General features: G+C 36.6%; 1 protein-coding gene across 2 annotated transcripts in view; it reads right to left on the bottom strand.

The window, feature by feature from the left end:
- FGF14 (fibroblast growth factor 14) overlaps positions 1-26758 on the bottom strand; it is a 406279-nt gene that overhangs the window by 85234 nt on the left and 294287 nt on the right. For both annotated transcript variants that reach the window (XM_055803052.1, XM_055803053.1), the window contains exons 2-3: positions 20045-20155; positions 11166-11269 (exon numbers count right to left, since the gene is read on the bottom strand). In XM_055803052.1, coding sequence (XP_055659027.1) covers positions 11166-11269; positions 20045-20155 — 215 coding nt within the window. The remainder of the gene's footprint in view (positions 1-11165; positions 11270-20044; positions 20156-26758) is intronic.

The raw sequence follows: 26758 nt of genomic DNA, 5'->3' as shown, positions 1-26758 counted from the left end.
CAATTCTGCAATAAGTAAACAGTTCCATGGTGAATTAGGCAATCACATCTCTTTTGTGGAAAACGCTAGGTTCTTAGCTGTGTATGTCTGTGGAGCCACAAAATACTGGTATTTCATTTTCATGTTGAAACACTTTGTTTTCAGCTTTGCAGCCACAATCACACTACAGATTAAGTAATATAATGTAAATATCTGGCAATGCTAAAAAATTGTATCATCCTGTTAATAAGACAAAGCTATCTGCAATGTGATGTGCTATTGGAAAAAGAAATCCACGAGTGCACAGAAGGATTTAAGTCTTCAGCTTTTTGTTTTGCTTACTCAAAGTACAGGGTTTTGCTGCAGATCCTGCACATTAAGTCTAGGGGTTCATGTTTTACCAGGTAGTGGCATCATGTCACTTTTTATTACAAAATGTTTAGTGACAAATATATCAGGAGAACAGAATGTAGAGAACAATCACAACTGAATTCAAACACAATGGGGTGAGTCGTCTACTCACCCATACTCCAACACTTTTAGTGCAGGATTCAGGTTTGACTGCTGATTTTCTACATATTTATGATTCTATTTGAGACACCCTCAGGGAGAGACGGAATGTCCCCAAGGCTGTATTTGTAGTGTGCTAGAAAACAAGAATCCTTGTCAAGTCAACAGGAATCAGTCAAGAGAGCTTCTCATCTGACAGCGAATAGAATATATTGCATAAACATCGCACAATAAACCTTGCCAGTTTAACCCTTGCAAGAGAGATTTTTGAAAGTGATCGGTATGCCAACCTATGCGATCAACAACTGTAATTAGCATCAGAATTAGGCCAACACTTGGTACTTCTGAGAATTTTGGAGGGTTCCAATGTCCAGACAGTACTTCACAAATTTGAAACTGGAAATTTTATTTGATTGCAGATGCATGCGATTACACTAAACTATGGGCAGAAAAAGCTCTGCTATTGTTAAGTGTTCTGATACCACGCCACAGCTCGCGCTTGGTCTAGTAACAGGACAGATAAACCTCATACATTCCTCCTGGAGGTCTGGATCTGCCTGTCTCCACCTAAAACTGCCTCTCTGGTGACTGAATGGTGTCCCAATGAGAGAAAGATGAGAAGGCAGGAAAGAGTCACACTCTACAAAGAACAACTTCAAAAGTAGGCTGTAAGGTCCATGATACTTGTCTAACTGAGGATATATGATCATGGACTATCCATAGTAATACCCCAAGGAACACTATTAGAGAAAGTCGACAGCTGAAAAAGTGCAGAACTGAGGAATTTGATATGAGAAACCAGAAGGAGATGAAGACTTGATATATATTACAACTGTGTACCAGAAGTTACTAGATGTTTGCTTTCCTAGCTAGTTTTGTCCAGACATCTAAAATTTACTCTTAACACTTTCACATTGTAAGTGATCTGTGATCAGCAAATAGTTAAATACAAATTTAGCTAAAGGGAAAAAAAAGTGGTCTCGAGTTATCCTTTCTGAGAGGTTTAGTCCCACGGGAATAAGAAGGCTTCAGAGATGATCCAAGTCATGTATGTGGACATATTCACCCACAGACTGTCACAGCTCTTCAAAGATGCACACCGTATCTAGTCCTTGGCCACAGAAAATTCAACAAGGGAAAGCTGGTGGAAGCAGTTCCTGTCCCCCCCAGCATGCACCCATAAGACAGGGGCCATGAACACCCTAGAGCAGCTCCTGGATTAATAGGCTCTGCCAACAAAGAAGAGGCCAGGGTGAGGGGTCATTATTCAGGACATGCAGAATCAGCATTTCTATGCCCAGATGGTCAGGTTTCCCTGCAGGATCCAGCCCATGCCTAAAGCTGCCTCACCAACGAGGAAGAAATTGAAACATCCCAAGTTTTTCCACAGGGGCACTTGGCATATGGGAAGATTACAGAGGATAAAAATTCATCACTGACCATCGTTCACTAATCTTAGCTACACACTTGCCTATGTAAGTGAAAAAATGAATATGCTGCAACCAGAAAACAAATGTGCATAGCAGCAAGGTAAAACAAGACCAAAACAAATCAACAATAATACAAAACCTGTGTTTTTTTACAAGAATGTAATGGATACTATTTATGTCAGTCATTAACATATGTAACACTAATACAGAAGACCTATTGCTATGCATACAGCTATTGCATTGCAAATAATGCTTTCATTTTACAACAGTGATGAAGACTGTTACAGCTTTTTTGTACATTTGGTATTTATAGAAACATATATTTTCTACAAAGCCCTGTTGTGTAGGGTTGCACACTATAATAACATATCAGATATACCATCCTTCTTTTGCAGCTCAGTCTTAAGGACCACATATTATACAGAACTGTGTTGCAAGGATACAACGACAAACTAATACATACTTGAGCCCACATCATCTGATTATAGGCTATATAGGGTACCTTACCAAGTTCCCTGAAGTTATAGAATGCTTGCATAATTTTATTTAATTACATAGGTAAATAGAGTATTTTCATCTTTCATGTTAATATTACAGGATAAAACTTAAATATTCTGATCCCGTTAATTAAAAGTTTTAGAGAAATCATTAAAAATTCTTTAAAAATGTATTTGACTATTTCATTTCTGCAAGATAATACTGAATTTTTCTTGCATAATGAAAGCACTTTTTTACTTGACTAAAGCCATTCTTCAGCGCAGCAGAATTTTTTCTTCTTTCTTTTTTTTTTTAAATTGACTTTATATTTAAAAGCTCACAGTTCATTTCTGTTCATCTATCTTGGTATCTAGTCATATATCTTTTGGAAATAGCCCTGAATAACAGAAGGTGCATTAACCATGCAGCTATAGCAGCAATAGCACCATATGTGTCTAATTGTTGTTCTACACCACACACTTATTTTTTGTTCTTTACTTAGAAATCTTGAGCTGCAGTGAGAAGTCTTTACATCATAAGAATAAAATTTATTATGAAAAGGATTTAAACTTACCGTACAATCCATCTACAATTGCCTTCAGATATTTTGAATATTCATCAACCAATAACAGAAAGAAGTAGTAGCGTTTTGTTTTGGAAACATGCTTTTGATAATTGTCTAAAATGTGAGAGATTTTGTATCTTTGGTAGCTACTTTTCATACTTTGATGCAATGAATAAGTAAGATTACATCATAATGAATAGAAAATTAGAAATTGTAAACATGATCCTTTTGCTTCTGCAGTGACAATTACCAGGGAAGTAAAAGAACAGAAGACAAGAGAGGTATTGGAAGATTACACAATACACGCAGTGAGACAGCATTCAACATTTAGGATTACAGATAACCCCAAAGGTCTAAGAACAACAAAACTGAGGATAAAGAAACGTCCAGAAAAGTGTAGTTCTATCTATGCAACAAAACAAACATTGGCCAAAAATACAGGGGGGGTTCTGTAACAGGCAGAATTGCCAGAAGCAGAAATTCGACAGACTAGATAAGCTGCTGGTCCATCAAGCCTGTGCTCAGCCTTTGGCTGTGACCGTTGCGCAATAGTTCAGAGGAAAACTTTCTTCAGCACATCTGTAGTAAGCGATGCCATATGTTGAGGAAAGCATTCCTCTTGATTGCTGTGATAATCATCTTAATTCCTGAAACATCAGATTACCTTATTTTAGCATACCTACCTAGGGTTACTATTCCTTGTCATACAACATTAGTTGAAAAATACACAACTGCAGCCGCTAACTGTGATCTTCCATGCTTTGAAAAGAAGTTTGGAAGAGCAGCTTTTTAACCTTGATACATTTATCTACGTTTGTGTAATCTTAGGGAAAGAAAACACATATATCAAGAGATTTTTTGCATGTGCATATGAGAGATAGATGTGGGAAAGGAAAATAAATATTTTAAGCAAATATGAAAGTGTTTCTTATAGATTAAAAAACCCAACTAAGTCCAGTCAAGGATACTGTGAACATTAATGTAGCAAATAAAACACATATATTTGGTTTAAGTGGCAAGAAACATCACTGCAAGTTTTGAGAAAGATTCTGTGATTACCCCCAGTGCAGCATTTAAATGGCAGGAGCGTGAAACAGCTGCCACAGATGAAGAGGCCACACTAAAATACTACATCTTTATAGTACTATCTTTTTCTATATTCAAAGTAGCATATTTCTTTAACTAGTACTGTTTATGAACCGTAGTTCAACTAGTAGCCATTTCGGCATGTGAAACCCTCAGAGGAGTAGTAACAAATGCAAGCAGACTCAAACAATGGTGATATCATCATAAACATTTCTACAATGAAGATACAATCATAGGGCTTTCTACAATTCTGTTCTGCTCAACTGTGCTATTTCTCTACTTTCTTAAATCCCTGCTTATCACAGTCTCCTCATGTCAGCCTCATTCCATTCACCTCTTTCCTTCTCCCTTCTCTCCTACCCTATCAAACTCTCACGTGTCTGTGCATGCCACCTTTTTCCCTTATCTTGTGTGTGAAAACATTGCCTTCAGCACATTCAATCAAAAAATGTACTGAAAACCTAACCCACTGAAAAAAGTCATGGACTTAGTATGTACTCTATACCCCTTTTCTACTATACTCTGTAGCAGGGACATCTGTCACTATTTTGTACAATACAGCAGGGGTATGTTATCAGTTGTTTCTTAAGTGTCACCATAGAATAAATCAAAACATTAGCAATTTTCTGTATTTATTTTTGGCAGGCAACTTAAGAGGTAAATTATCTACCTCCAAACACAGACATAAATAAGCATAAGATGATTTTCTCCTCCCTGTCAGTGTGTCTCAACTACTTCTGGAACATGCTGAACTTGTTTACCTTTTGAGCAATGCAGCCCAAGTTACAGAGGAACACAGCCCTCAAACATGCTATTTACTCCCCTCTCAAACAAACTTGGTTATATGAAGCAAATACAGGTCACCCTCCAACCCATACCAAATGGAGTAAAAATTAACAGGCTACACAAAGAAGGTATTCATACATAAGAATACTTTAGTAGTAAGCCCTTAGAACTAGCTGATGGAGCTTGCATGAAGTCAATGTGCTTACGCTCTTAAATACCACTGTTAACATAAGCTGTGATTTTCAAATAATTAAATTCACCTATTTTGCTCACTCCAAAGTATGCCAGAGTAGTTCACAACCCAGGTCATAACAAGTGAACTAAGGTCCTGTCTCTGTCTTAGGGAAGTCTATGCTGGCAGATAAGAGCATGGGAGCAGACTGAGACCCTAAAGTATAAGACTTACATAAGAAATGTTTCCTATTGATCACATTATTAAAGGAGCCACTCCACTCTGATGTGCTACATTCACAAAAGCACAGATACCTCAAGAGCAACAAGATTTACCCTATTCTATTATTCGGTATACTTCTGAATACTAGAACAAAAGCCTACCTCTTTGAAATCATAATGTAAGCTCATATCTGTCCACATCTCTCTAAAGAGGTACGTTCCTAACTGTTTCTACAGTATCTTGCAAGATGGGGAACAATCTCTGCCAAAACGTAAGTCAACCGGTTATACTGTGGCAACACAAAATCAACAAAAAAAAGCAGAAAAATGCTGCCTTGGTGTCACATTAACCTCTTTTTGATTATTCTTGTAAAAATATATGAATTTTAAAACATCACACTTCCTCTTTGGTTTTCCCTAGTTTAAGCTTCCTTCTCTTCTGTTTATTATAAGATTTTATGCACCTTTGAACCTTCAAAGTACTGCACACGTGAAGCACTGTTATTTCAAAGCTATCAGAAACTTATTTTTTTCTTTGACTTTGATTTAGATACTAGAAGTACGCATTACTTCAGTTCTCACTCTTTTGCAGGCTGTACTGTCTATGCTCCTATCTTTTTCCTTGAGGCTGAATTTTGTTCTCAGACAGGTCAGTTATGTGGGCTTAAAGCAGTGGTGGAAATACAAGCAGTGGGAAGCTGCTGAAATATCAGGAGAAATCTTCAAAGGCTTTTCTTTCTAGGTGAGAGTTGCCAGAGTGATATAACAAATACACTTCCCAGCAACAGATATTGATGTTTTCTCTCATTTGTGAAGGCTGTGACATGGACCGATATCTTACTGCTGGAGAAACACTACCCAGCCAACACCCTTCCAACACCCTCATAACCATGTATCATGGCAGATCAAACACACACACACCCATTTTACAGGATAATGGTTCTGTAAAGCAAGTAGTGTGCCATTGCTAATTCTGAAATACATTACGAAAAGTTGGTGAGACCTCCCAGAAACGCAGCCATGTCTCTCCATTACTCTCTATACGCTCTCAGTGAGGTTCCCACTGCCCCATACCCAGAAGAGGAGCTCTGGAGACACAGTGCACAAGTCCAGCCAGGCATCACACTGGAAGAGGTTACCAAGCAGTTTAGACCTGGCCCTGCAGGCTCAATCAATCTTTTAAAGCATCTCTGCAGTTCATCAGCCTTACTAAGAAACCAGGCAGTGGATTGCTATGCCTTTAGAATCTGCTGCTGACAATATCACAGGTGTACTCTTCCCTTTCTGGTTTCGTCCGTGCCTCAGGTCTCAGTGAAAACTGGCAGAAGAAAAGGATAAAAAGGAAACACAAAGAAGAGAGCACAAGCAAATAAAGGTGGTTTAGACTTAGGAAATTTTTCCTTTATACATTTTAGTTTTTCCCTTTTCTCTTACTCTGGTAGCCACCAAATGTTGGCAACACCCTGCTAAACTGCTTCTAGGATGAAAAAACCACCCCAGGTGTCCTTCCAAACCCTCCCAGATACATCAGTTAATTCTTTAAAGAAATTAATTGATATAGTCCAAGAAGACTTTCCTATCCTCACCTTAGAAAGACAGGAATCATAGAATGGGCTAACATATTGTTTTACCTCTGAGTCCATCCTGTTATGATAGAAAAAATCCTAGAAACAGAACAAGAAGATGCAGCTCCCCTGAAAGTTGAAGTAGTGAACCTTTTTCAAAGTAAGTTCACCAAAATTAGCATCAAAACCAACAAAAGCTTCTGCCATCATGTACTGTACTGCCATTGCCGTTTTCCTGCTGCAGGCAATACCTGTTCCCCATAGAGAATCCCTGCAGCTGTGCTCATTTTTCCAGTGCATGGATGCAGTTCCACTCCTTTTGATTTTTATAAGATCAACCCTGGAAACAAAACCTTATCTTGCCCAACCTTTCCAAAGGTGAGATCGAAGTATGGCATATTTTGGGATATGGACATATAAAGTCCATAACTATTATGTCAAAAATCTTGCTAGTAAGTCAGATTTTTTTTGTGGAAAAATCCAGCTTCTCCAACTAGCTTTCACAGTGATGAAGTCAGTCATAAATACTGAATTACTCACAGTTCATTAATCCATCTAAAATTAATTTCAACTCATTTTTATAATTCTTGTTACTTACTAGCATACATCTAGATTTGGGTGGCTGCCACTAAATAAATATATCCTGATTACAACTGGATATATATATGGATATACATATATAAGTGTAAGTATACACACACATACACACAGAGAAATAAAGCTGGATGCAATAAACCAAAACTTAAAAAAAGGTGAGATTAATGGATAGTATTTAAGTGGGCTAACCCTTAAAATAGCAAGGAAAAAAATGAACATGAAAAGGCTTTTGTTCTCATATTTTATATGATAGAAAATAATAAATCATGGCATTACAATAATTAATTTAAATGCATTGAAAAATAGGGTTAAAATTTTGGAAAAGTATTTTCTTTCAGGAATTCTGCAAAGCCATATCAAACTCCAAAGATTTTGCTTCTCTTTTATTTGCAAGGCTTTGATAGCATATGTTAGGGACCCTGACTCGATCCATCCCCAAAGGACAGAATAGAAATTTCATCTGCTGCAGCAGGCAAAACAGATATGAAAAGCTCTCGAGACTGACTTTCCTACACAATTTGCTGTCCTTCTATTTCTGTTCTAAGAAAGAAATAATGCTATAACACTCCTCTGTGAAACTTCTGCACTTTTTTTCTAGGTCTAATTCTGTGAATTACTTGAAAAAAGCTTAAATGTAGCAGAAGAAAATACAAAAAAAAACCCCAAGAAACTCCCAAACTGACACAAACAACCATTAAAAATATTAAAATAAACCAAACAAAGCAGGGAAATAATGCAAATCTGATTTTTTGTATTTGATAATCTGTATGTAAAACTGGTCTGTCACTGTACCTTCATTTTCTTCTTAGTTGTTACTTCATATCAGAGAAAGCAGGATCACACATAATACCTTTCCTGTCAGCGCTGCTGCTTAATTAGTCAACATAATGTGAACTCTATGACACAAATAATTGAGTTGGGGCCTTCAACCTCTGAAAAGAGGCATCAACATGTAGGATATTCTCACAAGCTATGGGTTTCATATACTGTGAATGGAAAAAGGAACAGTGAAGTATTCTGCAGAGAAGAACTATACAGGACTTCAGTCTCAACTCAGACTATAAATGCTACTTAGTCTATAGTGCATACTTCTATTTTTTTAAAATGTAAGAAACTAGTAATATATCTAAATATATGTAAATTTTAACTCACATTCCCATTATGTGCCACTTTTTTTTTTTTTTCTCAATGATAATAGCTGGCATATGAAACTTAGAAAACTTTTCTCTCCCATCGTCCCCTGAATTGGCAAGAGAAAACCATATATGACATGTAATATACAACTTCTGCATTTAGGTGCAACAGACACACAACCATGACAAAAAGTCAAAAAAGCCCACCAAGACAGTAATAGAAAGTGATTGGTTAAAAAGATTTTTCTACAAATGACAGTATTTAAAATATTCTGCACACAGTATTTCTTCATCTTGATCCTCAGGGAGAAGACAGACTTCTCTCTGATGTTTTGTCTTCGTATTTTCAAATGCATTAATTTCTAAGCCGAAAGCAGGCAATTGCTAAAACAAAAATGGATTGTCAACGTTTTCAATAGATTAATATGAAACAATCAAACCTTTATTACAGCACTGATACTTTGAAATCACTACCTTTAAATTTGCATAATTACCAAATATTACTACTTTTCAACTTGACAAAAGTGTAAGTTGAAAATAACTTTGTAGACATACTAAAACTAAAGGCTTCCACTGAGTTTTCTAATGTCACATCTCTTTGTCACTTAATGGGCCACTCTTAATTCTCTGCATGAGAAAGAGTAAGCAGTACATTCTGAAAACACTCATTTCCTTACCTCACACAAGGTAAAGTGACAGATTGAGACCACTCAATAAATTTTTAAGTGGAATAAACTCAAAATATAACAACATTCACAGAACAAATTTCAGAAGTACTCAACAAGTTGCCAATAACTACAGGAATATATGAAGTCACCAAGTCCAAAAATCTTGCCATTAATGACAATGAAGAATATGCAATCCTGCAAAACATTAAACATGTGGTTTACATTTGCCTTATACATAATCTTTTATTTATATCCATGAGATTGATCACAACCTAAGTAATCTGTGTTGCTCAAAATAAAGACATAGGAACAAAGCAATTCAGAATCCCACGGACATGACAGAAATAATCTTGTTAGACCTGAGGATGTTCTAGGGGTCAGGTTCACATCTATTAAAAGTTTGGATCCAGTCATGTCTTCTTATCTTGCCTTGCACTTTGCACTCCTTTCCCTTCCTCAGATGACACCATTCATTTAACTTGGACCATCTCCAGAACAATACATAAACACAGTAGCTGCCAGAATTTGTTCATGTAGGGTCCCTCCCTGCACAGAATTACCCGTCAGGAAACTGTTCATTTTCTGAAAATTATGTTTCTTTCTGAAGGACTGAGAACTCATTTCAGAAACAGTGCTTGTCAAGAATGTACTCTTAACTGTACCAACACATTAAAAAAATACTGTTCATGCCATTATACTGAAATGAACTCCCCACATGAATTGAAGGAACTGAGAAATCAGCAATGCATTTTCTCTAATAGCTCTAGGGTTTTTCTTCTAGTTTTCTTCCTTTGGACACCAAATATTGCATGTTTTCCTGTGATATATTTTTTTTTTGAACAGAAGAAATTAAAGGTTTTAGATCATACTGCTGGAGTTTCCAGCAGACATTTTATGAGGACGATTTTTCTCTTTGTCTTGACATTGACATTCAAGATTAGTTCAATTTTTTCTTCCTAATTAGCTTTTCCCAGACAATTGTATATTTGAAACAAACAGAATACTTCCCCTTAGGGCATCAGAAACTTAATCTGTCCAATTTCCTTTCAATGGACTTTGAAAACAAAGCACTGTGTTGTAACTCAGTGGGGAATTAAGCTATATGACGTTAAAAATGGAAAAAGCACTATGTAAATAAATTCAACATAGATGGCAATAAAAAAATAGTAATGAAAAAATCCTTTAAGCCACCTTGTTAATACCTGACAGAACTGCCTGTTCATATTAAAGCCCATTTGCCTTTCAAATGAGGTGAAGACACTAAATTTAGAAAAAACTGAGGATTTTTGTATTCACTACAACACACTGAGCGATTAGCATTAAATTGTTCGGAATACCTTAAACAGTTTGAGGACTTTCCAATCACTTTATCTGGCAGTCTTCTTTGTGACTCAAAAGATTTTTCTTTAAACTTTGATCATTCTACAAAGATACAGTCCCTCACAGAACTTTTATTTCAGATATCAGCAAAACAAAGAAAATCAATAATGCTAAGTATACAATTACAAGATTATGGTGATAAACTGTGAGGCTGTTAGACTTTTTAGACAGACGTTACACTTGTAAGTCTTATCAATAAAAGTAAAGTAACTGTTAGAGCAGCTTTTTGATTCTGTTCAACAAGTCACTAAGAAAGTAATTGTGGGTCTTCATTTAAAAATTCTGGAGAATTTAACTGAAAATAATAGTCTTTGTGGTGTATTGCACACTACCAGTATAGCCTACCAGAAAAAGAGCTCTACAGAATGTTTTGTTAGGACTGCTAACTCGCAGACTTTCATACACACTACACAGTAATTTTGACTGTAATCCGTTTATAGATATGCTGCATACGTACATGGGTACACAGGTGTCTGTACTATACGTATATACATATATACACACCACAGAACTTCTTAAAAGTGAATATGCATCTCATTTCTCTGTAGATTTCAACTTGAGCTTTGCCTCTTAAACAGAGTTCAGAAAGTACTTACTGATGTGTAGAGGAAACCTTCTCCATTTAGAGCTATATACAACCCAGTCTTTACACCCTGGATAGCAACAACTCGAAGTCCCACTGGTATAAGGTTGAATAAAGCTGTGAAGAAAAAACATGACCAGATGTGGATATACTATGGTTATTACAATATTCTAATATACATCATTAGTAAAAAGACAGAAAACTACTCCCCATATAATTTTTTTTAATTTTAAAATTAAACTAATACAGAAAATCTTGCTTCTAGTAAAGTTAATCCTTAAAATTAAAGCCTAAGTATCTATCTAGCAATAAATATCACAATAGATTGGTATTTGGCACAAGTGCTACCTAGCAAACATAATGCACAGCAGACTGGAGTGTAATCATTTATGCAGCGCTGCAGACATAAGTATCTCAGGGAATCTGAAAAGAGTCAAAGAGCCCAACAGTTCCTTCATCAATGTAAAATGATCGTAAGGGTAATACAGATGAGCTATCCTACAGAAGTTCTAGCAAGTAGCTTTTTCTTTTCTTAGACTTTTTTATGATTTTGAATTAAGATGTGCTTTCATTAAAGATTGCTGTCAAGGGATCAGTGATTTTTTATTATTTTTTTTTGGCTTTGGAATGATGAGTCCTGCAAGAAGCAGGGAGTTGGAATTGATGAATCCTTATGGGTCCCTTCCAACTTGAGATCTTCTATGATTCTATGATTCTTCTTCTATATTTGATACAAGCAGTAGTGCACAGACCTCAGGGAATGGCAGAGGCTTATCGTTGTTCAGAAAAGCACCAAAATATGTGCTTGACTCTAAATGTGTATAAATGCTATTGAGTGAATATAGAACATGTTCAAATACTGAAATTCTGGGGAAGAAAAATAATTTTTAAAACAGCTAATAGCAGATACTCTAGCAATGGTATACACCTCTGTAATAACAAAACCAACCACAGCTTTGATTAGTGTCTGAAAAAGACCAGTGCGAAGAGCCGGAGTTTACCAGTCTCACCACAGAACAACAGCAAAAAAATTATTTAAGTAGCAGACACTGACCAATTCTTCTAAAAATATGACAGCACACACCTTTACTAAAGTTTACTGACTCATACTAGGAAATCAAACACAAAGCACACATCAAACAGTCTTGGAAGAAAAGATCTGGATGAGCCAGAGTTCATGCTAAGTGTTTTTCCACTGTGGATGAGTCAAGGATTCACAAGTCCTTAGATGAAAACCAAAAGCACAACCTGTGTGTTCAACACAGATTGTGAGGACCATGGTTCCACCAACCCAGGTCTCAGGAACACAGTAACACCTATAGTGAGTTCCTCAAAATTTAGGAAGGACATCCATAGGTGTGACCTGCAAGTGTCACCTGTGAGGCTATCTGTAACCAGAACGCCAGAGGTAAAGCCCAAATCAAAAGAAAAGGGGTCATGTAATTGCAGTGGATAAGTACATTTTCTCAGGTTGTGAAAACTCCTGGTTTGTGAAAGGACACAAAAGCCACAGAAAGTTTATGATGAAGATGATAAAATCTTTACAACTGACAAAAAACCATAGGTTGACTATTAGAATTTAGAGATAGAACTGGATGGGGGGAAAAAAGCTTTTCCTTCAACATTGCCATGCAGAAAAAGAATACATAACGTAAGATCCTTTTAGGAATGTACAAAGCCAGTATAAAGCAGAGCACTTCCTACAGCTGTAGAAAGAAAAATATATTCAAAACAGCTCTGGTAGAACAGAAAACAAATTTATGGGTTTACAAAGAAGACCAAAAGAGATAACATCAGACAAGAATGAGTACAAATATATAGCATTTTCATTTCTGTGGTTTCCAAAAGTCTCTACCATACTAGGATCTTGCTGAGCTGCTCACTAGCAACATACTGAGTACAGACAAGGTTCCCTCTCTAATCTACACATAAAAAAATGTAAACCAATGAAATATGGCACCCATGGACAAGATATCCTAAGAGTAAATAGGCTAAACACTGCATGACTTGAGGGCTTTCAAATGTTCAATATCATTTGGAATTAAGAAAAAAAACCCCACAAACTAACATCAGCCATTACCCTCAAATGAAACTGTCAAAACCAGAGAAACTGCTATTGTGGGTGGTGGAGGGGGAGTCTGTCACAACAAAACTAAGGTTTCAGATGGCAGTTGAGTTGGTTTTTTTCTAGAAGGAAAGAAATTCCAGAAGGAAACCTGGATTTGAACACCATGCTAGAGGCAGGGCAGCAACAATTGAGGGGGCACCAGGAAGGAAAAACAGACAATATTTGTATAAAGAGAAGAGGCGAACACAAAAGACAAGTCATCCATAGAAAACTGCTAATGAAAAATAACTCTAAATCATAGTGGTTCAGTCAAAACTTCTGGAACGTAGATATAATTTGCTGTATTATCAAGAAATTTTTTTCTAGCAAAGCTAGAAAAAACCAAACCATCTCTGAAGGAGAATTAGAGCCCTGTAACATGGCAGTGTTTTATGTAACCTATAAAACTCCTAGAGCGGCATATAGTTGTTGGTGAATTTAGAAAGCACGAAGGAGGGCATATAATGTATCTTTTACTGCAAAGTTTTAATCAGAGATTGTCAGAGATCCTACAATTATTTTAAGACCATAGAATTTTAGAGCATGATCTGAAATGCTGTAATTCTGTACATACAGAATATTTAGTAACTTCCACAAAATATTTCAGTTTCAATATATATTGAATATTTAAAATATTTCAATATTTCAGCTTTCAATATTGGGTGAAACTAGGGAGGCCAGTCTACGTTCAGTTATTGATTGATAAACGCTCAGCAATGTGCTTCATATTGAGGTGAGCAAAACATGCACCAGTAAGGCACAGCATGTGGTTTTTACATGCTCTGAAGCTGGCCAAAGGAAATTAAATTTCCTCCAGAACATGGCTGTGCAGTACTCTTTACTGAGCAGGACTTTTGCGCCCAATTATACATTTCAAACCTTCCTAAGAGTCACCTGTGTTACCACATTCCAATAAGAACCTGCCTTAAGAAAACCAGAAAGCCTTCCAGAGTTTGCTGGCATTTCAGGTCTGCATAGCCAAAGATAATGTGTCTGAAACAGAACTGTGTCCCCAGCTTCCCTCTATCTTTAAGACAATGATCCAAACCCAAAACTAAGTGGGGAGTGATGTCCCTGAATATTTTCATGTACCTAAAACCAGCCCAGTGAGTCCACAGATGAGTTGAGAGGGGGAGTACCCGGGAATAGCCCAGGAAATATAATTCTGCCCGGTGCTCTGTGCTCCCACGCTGCATGCTTAAGTATAAAGCCTGGCAAATCCAACTGTAACACATGGGAACATCAGGGAAAACAAGTGAGGCAATTGTCAAAAATGGTATGAGTAAAACCCTTTCACCTTGTCAGTGCCGAGACTGTGCCCACATTCTTAGCTCTGCTTTATATTCCATCTAACCCACAACTGTAACGCAAATGGTTTCTCTCCCTTTTCCTAAGCCTGCAAGCCTACTTCACCACACACAAGGTCAGACAGTGGCGGGGCGAGGGGTAGGGGGGCAGTTAATAGGAACAACTGGCATGAAAAAGGTAATTTTTTTAGGTGGAGGGGATTTGCGGGAATAAATTGGAGCTAGATTCTAATCCTCTGAAAGTTTTAGCCAAAGTTAAAGTCCACATTTTGATAACTCCTTCCTTAAGCAAAACACAATACCACCACATATCTTTTTCCTTTTTTTAATGTCTATTAACTTAAAATCTGAATGTCTTATTTCCGTATCCTTGTGAAAGTCTATTTAGATACAACTGGCTTGTAGCTACAAGAAAATTGCCATTACAGATCACCTTTTTTCCTCAAGAAGCTTGGTATAGACCAGTTGGTTGAGGCTTATAAATTTGCTACCTGTTCTACATGTGCACGGCCCTTGTGTCAGTTAACAAAGCTTCCCACAGCACCAAATCTGCAATCAGATCAAGGCAACTATTTCTTTGATTTCCATCTGCAGGCCTACAGGCAAAAATGACAACTCCATCAGAACATCTTTTAGATTGGCAATGAGTGCAGGGAAGTTGATACTATATTCATCCATTTCTTACAGAGAAAACCCATTCTACCTGCCTGACATTACACAAGACTTAATTTAAACGTACTTTTTAGTATGGCTGAACATGGCCTGCATTGATCCTGTCATACTGACTAAGATGATACTGATGGGAGAAACAGGCTTACCTAACTCCCAAAGGTGATGTAAATAGATGACTAAATGCCTGTGTAATTCTTTGAAGACAAACCGCAGTAAAAAACAGTATGAAAATCAGACTGCAAATATTTCAGTTCAGTAATCCAAATTTAACATTCAGTAATCCAAATTCAACATCATTGCAGGTGTTGTTTTTTAATCTTCATGTGCATTATTTCTGTCTAATTATCTCCTTTACCTTACAAGGGTGCTGTGAAGATTATTTTATTAATATCTTCAAACCAAAATATGATAGTGGTAGGTACTTTGGAAAGACATTAAAAAGTTAATACTTCCACATTCAGTTTGGAAGACATGAATACAGCATTAGGATCATGCATTTAAAGATGAAAATAAAGAAATATTAAATGAATGCATGATTTCCTGAACAGCAACTCTACCAGGTACCAAGCGCCACAAAGGAAGTACAGCATGTTGCTGCATAAATAAGCAAAAGATGTGTACAGCACAGCCAAATCAAAGCTGCTTGCGTAATGTTATCTTTAGCATTCATCTGTTTATGAAATAAGGCTACAAATGAGTAATGCTCTTTTAATCTGTTTTAAACATGACTGTAATTTCCTAAGGGGCACAAATAGCAACATTTGAGTGTTAAAATCAGTTTTAGCACCCATTACGGAAAGTATCATAATTTATGTTGAATTTTTGCAGTGGTTGCTGGCCAAGATACACTCTTCAGGTGAATCAAAATAAGCCATAGCACTGAGAGATTCAGGGTTTCAATCTCCGAAATTAAAGAATCAGAATTGCCTGTTTCTCCAATTAATTAGTCTTCCTACTAAACCCAGCCTTCATTCATGAGACAAAGCTTTGAAGATAGACCAAAGCCTGAAAATGAACCATTTTGGGTGGCGAGGAAGACCAGAGGGGAATGTAACACTTGTTACCACAAGTACAACATGGAAGTCTCTTCTATTTCTTTACAGTTTCTGTGAAGGAGCTTGTTTTTCCAAATTAATAATGATAAGGCCAATGGACAACACTGAAGCAAGTTCCGTTCACACCAAGAAACGCTAAGAACTGCTGTAAAATACAGGAAAATTAGAGCTAGAGAGGGACAACTACACTGAGTAGGACCTCAGTAACTAATCCTACAGCTTTAACCACAGTCACTTCTGCTATCACTAGCAACAAGCCACAAAACCAAAGCAGAAACTGTAAGGCATTAGAGAAAGGAAAAAGAAAACCAGCTAAGCCAAGAAAAGCAATGTAATAAAGCCTCTTTCCACAGATCACTGAGTTTGGCAAAAAAGTAGATACTGCACACAAGATGATTTAAGCTAACAGCTTTGGTCTGGTGATATGATTTAAGGAACCTCAGCACCATTAACCAATAGGTGTATTAATTCATACTCTGTCACAAAACATCACTAACTTGGAAAAGATACCAAAAAAAACCCAACTTTAAAACAATGACATGAAACCCATCAGTCTATTTAGATTGGGTTCTAATAGTTTGGCCACCAACATGAGCAGACGAAAGTACGTTCAGGGATGCAATTACAAGCAGTCACTTCTTTTTTCTTTTTTCAATCAAGGGTTTGTGCACAGCAATACATTACAAATATTGCCATCTATCCCTGCAGACTCTACCCTTTACTCAGAATTAAGGCAAGACAGAGCAACGGCTTGCACTGTATCAGCTGACTGAAACCACTGGTAAAACTAATTTTGACTTCAGATAGAAGCAAAAAGTCACAGTAAAGAGACTACCAAGAAGCTTTAAAGACAAACAATAAAATGGGTGTGAACAGAATCACTCAATTTGAACAGACTACATCTTAATCTGACTTTGTGCTACCTCTCTATAACACTATGACTCCAGTAGCGTGTAACTTTACTGACATACATGTAAAATGAGTACAAAATGATATATGCACTTAAGGGAATTTAAACTTAAAGCACTCTAACTGCTTGACACAACAAATTGTCTATGGCACATGAAGTAGTGGCATGACTAAGTTTCAAACAGTTTTATGCTGAAGACAAGAGAGAAATCACTTCTCTGTCATTCGCTACTCACTCACTCAGGTTTCTCCAACACTCAGCTACTCAGATGGTCAGTGCATGAAGAGGACCCTTTCACAGGCTTCAGGGACAGTGAATAGTGCAGAAGATGGTGGAAGGCTGGCAGAGATGCACACCCTTTGGCAGTCTGTATTTCCTCCATTTTCATGAAACACACTTTGAATGGAAGTCATCCTCACTATCAAGGTAAGCGTTCTACCTATCCTATTGACAGCTAATATATGTCCATCCTTTCGCCCACTGGGCACATTAAACAGGCAGCCTGCAAGCTCCATGGTCAGAATCGGGATTTTCCCCCTCTGGCAACTGCCAAAATGTATTTACTGGAATGCTTCAGGTGGAGATTATAATGATAAGGAGCTCACAAAACAAAATATCAAAATACTAGGAATTCTATCAAGGAAAAAAAAATACTGTTTTAAAATAAAAGAGAAAAGGAAAAACAAAATATGCTGCAATAAAGAAAAGCAATAGGAAACAAAAAGTTCAACAGGAAATGGAAGGAAACAGAGTGGGAAGGGATAAGAACTAAGGAGGAAGACCGACAGCATGAAAGAAACAGGCACATATTCATATATTCATGAGTATACCCGATGGATCAGTCTTTTCAGCTCTTAATATAGTGTTGATACATATATACCTGCAAAATTCAAGGTGGAAATTGTATGCTTTCCTGGCAAACATTAATTTTACGTTCTTATGGTCTAAACTGTCTTTACTAAACAATATTGTAAAATTGGACTAATGAAGAAAAAAAATAGTGAATTGCACCAGCTAAAGAGAGAAAAACATCCCATTATGGAAAAAAACTTGTATTAGCCTAAAAATCATGTTGAAATAAAGCACAGTGTTATCTAACAGCATTTATCCAAAATACACAATACTGCTATATGGTATTTGGTTAGGTTCAGACAATTTCTATATTTCAGAATATTTATAATATGGAGTATTCATTCTATATTCTGGAATAACAAGAATAAGAGATATGGCATACAGATGGAAATCCAGAAAGGCAGGGAAGAGGGGAGAGAAAGGGAAAATGACATAGTAAGCAATATAAAGGAAGATTTTTAAAGCTGACAACAGCAAAAAGAGGAAAGTAAGGCACTCTGGTGTAGTTTTGCAAAGATTCAAAGCCCAAAGAGTTCTAAGATTTTAAAACCCCAGAAATAACATTGAAATATTCCAAAATTGTTGCAGTCATACACACCTCTTCACTGAAGCTGAAAATAAGAGAGATGGGCAGAGAGAGAAGGAGAAGGAGAGAGAGAGAAACACTCACACTCCAAGCCAGATTTCTTGGACCTCATATAGACAAAGCTTCTATAAAAAGCAATAATTATCTTGTCTGTACAAGGTCTTACTATCTAGTCCAGTACAGAAGCAGTCATGAGAGATGGACACACTGAGGGAAGAAGGGAAGAAAAGAAACAAGAGGGGGTATGTGTGATATAAAACAACACTTGGAAAACAAGCAGAGAAATACACATCAAAATATGTTAATAAATTATTTTTATCAATTCTAAAAAAACCCCAAACAATAACAGATGATCATGCTACCTGTTGATGAAATGTGTTAAAAATGACAGCCGTGCATTAACAGATAAAAAAGGGACCTAATGAAAGCAAAGCAGAAATCTCAAATCCCTTAATTTCTATAGCCTAATTCCAAAATTTTTGAGGAAACTAAAGGCTTATTTACATATGCATAATAGAAAGATACAACTTTTATATTAAAATTGCTTAAAATGGACCTCAAGATCACACAGAAATGTTACTTAAATATGCCATTATCATTAAAATAAACGAAATACAAATGTTCTCTGCTAAACAGAAAATTAAAAACCAACCGTTTCTAGAGTAAGAATAGGTTTGCTTAATTATCATTTGCAGCTGAAGTTATCAAACATACATATGCTCACTGAATAAAAATATGTGGCAGTATCATAGGAAAACAGTATCAAACCAGCAACCCATGGATTTTCAAGACCACTTTTGTTTGCAATATTTTTGAAAACTGCCACTTTCACAGTCCCTACATTGGCAGAAGTTCTCTTAAAGTCATTGGAACTCTTGCTGGTATTGGGACTGTGGGATCTTTAGCTTCCATTCAGCAAGGTACTTCAGCATGTGTTTTAAGCAGGACTTTGACAGTTAGACATACACTTGTTCGCTTTGTTGAATCAGGGCCCATATGATCAGAATTTTCAAGGAATTTTTGTTTCCATCTTTTTGTTGTTGTTGTTATTTATTTCAAGATAAGACATTTATGTCATATATATATTATATTACTTATAAAATATTTTAAATGTAATTTTAACATTTTAATAAAATTACCAGAAGACAACCATTGGCCTAAATATCTCACCCTTGAGGTCCATCAGCATTTACGCCTTCCCCTTCAGAGGGAATACATTTAGGCCAACGTCCCGCATGAGCCATACTGGCGGTCATGAGGCTTCAAATGGACAGAACCCTCCTCCTTTTGACAAAACACATTCAGAAACCCTCCAAAGGCATTAACACTGTGTCTGCACGTACACACTTGAGTGATGCAGTCTGCGTGTGCGATTAAGACATTCCCCTGGGGCAGTCACTTACTAGAATTACTGCTGTCATCCTTGGTTCCATCGAGACTTCCATCGGGGTGCATTTGCAAGTAGTAGCCTTGCCTGCAATATAACCTGGTCACTATACCCTTGAGCTGGGGATCTGAAAGACAAACATATTTTGTCACTAGCCTCAAAACTTTTTCCAAGAGTTATCCCTACTTCTCTCACTGTAGGAGGAAGTTTGGTGAAGCAGCATTGCTGTCTTAAAAGTAAGTACTAAAACAGGATGGGTCCTGATGGAGAAAAATCTTGCCACAGAGTATTATTAGGCCAGTTGCATGTCCTGTTCTCTGCCTCCAACATCCTTCATTATAATTAACACAGGTAAAACACAGAACAAAAGAATACCCCAAACACCTGTAGTCAAAAGACTTAAACAAGATTAAGCTAAGCCCTGCAAAAAAATTTTAGATTTCAGCAACAACTAAAGAGCCTTACAGTCACTAACAAAACATTTAAAAAACCCTACTTGTTTCATACATGTTAGTAACTTACTATACTTCATGTAAGTTTTAAGGATACTTGGAGGAAAAGTTCTGTTTCCTTTCACTTTCTACCAAAAGTGCTGGACTTATCCAGTAGAATAATTTGTAACAGTCCCATCTGAAGAGTTACGAAAATATTTTACCAATCTAAAGGTTGATACCATTCACCTTCCCTCTCCCAATCCCCAGGGAATAACACCAACAGTCGGGGCAAGCCACAACTCTCCTTCAAATGAGGAAAAAAACTCTTAGTAAGCTAAAAGTATATGGGAAATTCAGGTAGCTGAACAGTTAAGCTATCCTGTTCAATACTCTGCATTTAAGAAAATTGCCAAGAATTGGGCAGGGGCTGCTAAGCCACAACTTTATGATTCATCTCAGTGATGGTGCTTTCCCAAATCACAAATTAAGCTGCTGCAGAACTGGTTCAGTGGTGAGGAAGAGGACATCGCATTTTAAAAAAAAAATCAACAGCACCACCTCCATGTGTCACTGGAATTAATATTGTTAAACATAAACTATTAGGCTCAACTCCAGGCAGCCAGTACATAAAATTGTGAGGACATTGGCATTAAAAGCATTTACGTTTTATCATGCTTACTCCTGCAATAATGAACTAAAATCAGAAAGACTTTGAGACAGATATGTAATAAAATGAACAGGTGAATCTAAAGAAGACAGGAATTATTTCCATGCAACCCTGTGGCCAGAATGTAAAATCCTCCTTGGATTATGTATAATTGCTCTCACAATCAATTACACGGGGTTACTTACAGTATCCTAAGGGGAGGTGAAAATAAACACGGATAAACAAAACTGCCTCTGAGTGAAATGCTCTGAAGTTTTCTATAGAGGCTCAGTTTCATGAAACAATTATGGAAATGTCAAGTTTTTATTGAATATCCAAATTACAAAGTCATATTAAACAATAAACCCTTATAAATTAAGAATATAAGATTAAACTGTAAATATAATAAAACCTGTTACTATAAATATTAACACTGTAATACTTTGGAGATATGGAAATAATAGAAACATTTGATGATCAACATGTAAGCACATTACAATCTTTTTTTTCTTTTAACTGCAAATTTTTCTTCCTGTAATTTTTTACATTGGCAAAAGTTTCTCTGTCTTTATGTAAGTATACTCAGAAACAAATATTTTTAAAAATTATCAATAGAATAAACTGTATTTTCTTTAAATGTACTGTCTTACTTTCATAATTTAAAAAATGAAATATGAGTTCCTTTTACACAGGCACTGTTTCTATCAACATATGCTTTCAATATTCACTTCCAAATTGATTTTAAACATACTTTACACATATTAAAATGGTGTCTTAAAAGACAAAAGAAAAATACTAGAAAAATACTATTAAAACTAGAGCTTTAAAAAGTATTTACAGGAAAATATCAGTATCTTGAAAAACAGTTTCGGTACCTAAAGAATGATGAATAAATATCTAGCTTAAAGAAGTATCATAGGAAGGCAAAGTACAGTCAACTCACTATCACCAGCTGTTTACATCTATGGCTTCATGGGAAACGTGAAACTTAGAAGTGACTTTCAGAGTTGTTCTTTATACTGATTCTATTATTTTTTCTAAATTCAAAAATAAAATCTACTTTCTAACAATAAATTGCACAATCATTTGTCTATGTTTTTCAAAAAGCATTATTTAAAGTTAACCCTGCTTTACCAGCTACCCAAAATTATAACTGAACAAAAATAATTTGGTGGATAGCTATGCACTTCAGCTAGCATTTCAGGCTATGTGAGATGAGGCAGGGTATGAATCCCCCATTTATTTGTTCTCTCAAGTCCAAACACAGCAAAATAATAACTATTATAGCATGAGACCAGAGGATCCTTGTCATGTGTCATATCTCACTTGATATAGTTTTAATGGTTTCATTTGTCAGAGAAGTGAACAAAACTGTCCCAAAACATGGCTCTTTCAATTGAATGTTTCATTGAAAACTGTAATTTACTATTAATAATGTGATACTAATTAATATTTTCATTGTGCAAAGGAGATCTCTGTAGACTAGTAAAGGGGAACTAATAAAGAAAAGTCTTTTTCTTCCCATGAAATGTAGCAACTGAAACTTTCTCTTTACGTTCTTTCCTGTGGATTGTTAAACCCCTTTTTACCCACCCTCCTAAGAACATCTTTTGTACCTTAAGTTCCTACCTTGTCATTAGCAAGATTAAAACTTTTATTCCGGAAAAGTAATTTGATCATGCATTTTTTACTAGTTCTTTATCACCATATTAATATATATACCAACACTTTGCATCCACAAATTAAACTAAGTAATAACTAAATTCAACAGTACAGTGCTCAAAACCTGGGGGGAGCTAGGAAATGAGCATGGTATTTCTTTGATCTTAGCCAAAAAGCAACCCAGGTTTAGTGATGGAGGTGTATGAAATAACTCATTAATTTCAATGCTAGCCATAATAAGCTGTAGTCAAAAGACTACTCTATACAGCCTCAAGGCAACTATCTCCAAGATGAAGCAGACAATCCTGTCAGGCAAGGAATTTATCTCTTCTCCTTGCAGAAAAATAAATGACAGGTCCTTTTTGAGGCACCTGGTCAGCAAGCAGAGAAGAGAAATTCACTATTCCCTGTGTTTCTATAGCATTTTATCTACCCATTGTCACTTAACAATATTACTGTCTCAGCTTCAGGTGCTTTACAGATCAGTTTCTCGAATTCTTCTTGACCACATTTTGAGTGACCAGCATGGCCCAGAAACACCAGCAGAAGACAGATGCTATCTGTCCACATGGACGCTGGATACATTATACTTTTTAACTCCCACTGCAGTGGTAGACAGACCAGCAATTACTCTTACCCCTTACTTTACACCGCATGCCTTTTTCTTCTCACATGAAAGAAAAAGGGAATGGCAAAAGAACACAAATGAACAGGGTGTGAGTAGACAACCAAAGAGTTCCCAGCTCTCATGATTTTATTACAGATATTTTGCTACTAGTTCTTTTACAGTCCTAGCCACCACACTGAGGTGATTATGTGAAAAATACAATTTCTCTTTAATTTTAAACACCTTGACTTCGGGGGGGGGGGGGGGGGGGGGAGAACCCAAACCAGCAAACTTCATCATGGATCAAAATCAAAGGACAGTTCAACATCTCCTACTGATTTTTACTGATCTTATTTTGCACCTTAACTTCTGATTTTGAACACTTCAGTGTGACAAGCCTGTAATGCTCCACCCTGGAAAGAATTGTCCTGACTTCTAGTTATTAGAGGTGGTTGCTAAAAATTGAAAGATGTTGTGCTGAATGGACAAAGCAAGAGCTTCTCAAACTTTTCCACAGCAGCCCGCGTGACAGCAGCCACTTGCAGCCTGCATTTATTGCTTTTTTTCATTGTCAGTGGTGACAGCTGGATGCATGATTGCAGTTAGCATGCACACTCTGTCAGTAGCTTTACTGATGCCCTCTACAAAGGGAGTTTAATTAAGATGTCTTCTCCCTCGAATGCTGTCTACAAAAATGGCTTTGGCATTAACTCATGACAGGCTGAATTCAGCTCTTGCTTTAGAACAATTACAACACTTTATGTTTTAATTAAGAATATTTTCTGTTCACAAACAGAATGGTTTTAGCATCTCCTTCCCCACCGCCACAGGCTGCCAGGACAGATATCTTTAGAAATAAAGAAGGGGGAAAACTCATTAGATATGGGTGTTAAGGTTTTTACCTTTGTATTAAGACATAGATGAATTTACAATGCTAGAAGAACAATGGTGAATATGCACATTGTATTTTAACACCATGAAAAATGAATGCCTTAGCATCCACTGGAGTTTTAATGTTTAGTTTTTACCACAGGAGGGCTTTTTTGCCTGTCATTATTTATTTACTCCCTCTTTTGAGTAAAGGTACTAAATACAAGCCTGCTTGAGCTGACAAGCAAATGCTTAATGGTGGGTTAGTCTCATATCAACTCACATTCTTATGGGGAATAAACTCCACTATTCAGTCAATTACCAGTCTGTCACAAAATTTGTTGCTCAGCGAGTCAAATGAAAGCCAGTATTTAGAGGTACATTCTGCTCAGATAGCATAGCATCAAATTCATGTTAACAACTGGTAGCTCCAGGTCCTTTTTGTTTTACTTGCCCTTTATTCTTTGCATTTCTCTCCTGCAGTTTTTGCTTTTGGATATTCCAGTACTAAAAATACTATACAGGCTGGTCCAGAATAAATCAGACTTTTTTTGGTGTGTTTTGGTTTTGTTTGTTTTTTAAGATTTCTGGTGCTCCAACAGTCATTTTTTGCTCACGGATGTTATGATCTGCTTTTGTTAATAACATTCTGCTTCATCTATTAAACTTTATTTGAAATACCAAAACATTTATCATCTATAATAGGATTAAAACATTGTCAAACCCCCCCAAAAGCTGCAACCCCTAGGTTTCTTGTGAAGTTGGGAAGCAAAATACCCACTCAAAGCACTGAGTGACTCACCCACTCCAGACCCACCTCCCAGTTCTTTTGTAAGGTCTGGGACATGTAAAAGGCCGCTTTTCCTGACTTCTCACACAAGAGCACCTGACAATAGTGTTGTTTGGAGTTTTGGACTGGGCTTCTTGCAGTTTCTCTTGCTGAATCCACTCTACTAATTAACTACCCACCATGGATGGGATTAGAGCACACCCACTAGACCACAGTTCAAGGCAGCCTCCAGCCCTTCACTGACTTCTGCACAGAAACCTATTGACACTCCAGATACATGTCTTGATAGTATTAAAAACCTTAAATGTGTCAGTACTACTTTGTATTTTAGAACCATTTTCTGCTAGGCAATTCAGCTCCAGGAGGGACCAAATCCCATGTAAAATGACATTTTCTTTTTGGATTCTCATTTCAAGTATTTCAGATGCTGCTATAATGCTTTTCCCAGTTTCCAAAAGTTGCCTTCTTCTCAAGCATACTGTTTATCTTTAATTTCAACAGTACTCTAACAGGTACAGTCAGTACAGATGATCGCACTACACTCCTTACACCTTGGTTTTAGCAAATTTTGCATTGTCATTCAGAACATAAAAGTGCAGGGTCCTCTGATATGCATGTTACACAAGCAGAAAAGCAAGCTTCCCAAAGAAAATGGGGAATTCCCATAGCCGATGGGGAACTCAAAATGCGTAATTTTGTACTTCATTGAAAGGTGATAAAATCCTAAATAGGCATCTAAAACCATAATGTTCCCTCATTACTAAACCCTTCAGCTGTTCTTATGATATAGCTCTTGCTTTCAAAATCTTTATACACTCGTAACTTCTTCATTATTTTGTCTGTCCTGTCACCTGGTGTCTCGATGTTCTAAAGTTTCTGATCATGTTGGGTTTACTTTCTCTCATTATTAATAGGAAGTGATAAAATATGGGCATTTATATGCTACTGCTCTCTGATCTTAACATTAATGTTTTCACTATCTTATAATTGACACCAGAAAACTAAAATTTAATTAAGAACTTGAAAGAAAAACACTTTTAAAAGAAAGTTTTGCTCTATTCAGGACACAGGGGAAAAAGATGTAATGTGAACTCAGGAAAGAAATAGCTCCCATTATTCCCTGTTCCCGTAAGTAATAATAGTACTTATTCTGAAATGCGGTGTCTTTTTCTGTGCTCGCTTATTTTTCTGTCCTCGTGATGATTACAGGGCACTCAACTTTGGTGTTTATTTTTAACTCTACTTTTTGTCTGTTCATGCCTCATATCACAAGCTCGTCTCCCGCAGAACCTCGCTTTGAGAGCACATTTAAGAGAGACAGAGAGTCCTCCTATGTTCCTGTGCTGTCATTGTCATCGGCACTCTTCCACAGCGTTTATGAAATTTCTTGGTAAACTATGAAAGCAGGTCAGAGCTTTGCAAAATGGTTGCTTTTCTTGAAAGCACAGCATCACACCCTTTGTGCTGGCATCCTTGCCTTTGTATTGCAAATGTTTTTATGTTAACTGCAAAATGTGCTCCCTTCCATTTGTGTGCTCTGACATTTTGTCTCTAGGTCTTACAATACATTTCAAACTACATGAAATTTGCTTTTTGCTGTGTGGTTTTACTGGAAAAAAATTTGATTGTCAATGGAATTACAGCAACTTGGCTTCTAGCTGGGATAATTTATATCTGTTCAGATTCACAAGACAATTGTATTTAATAGAGCCGTCTACAGC

This window comes from Falco peregrinus, chromosome 4 (assembly GCF_023634155.1).
Source record: "Falco peregrinus isolate bFalPer1 chromosome 4, bFalPer1.pri, whole genome shotgun sequence".
In the NCBI taxonomy this organism is placed as follows: Eukaryota; Metazoa; Chordata; class Aves; order Falconiformes; family Falconidae; genus Falco; species Falco peregrinus.
Note: the sequence above shows the minus strand (reverse complement) of the source record. Positions and strands in the feature narration are given on the sequence as shown.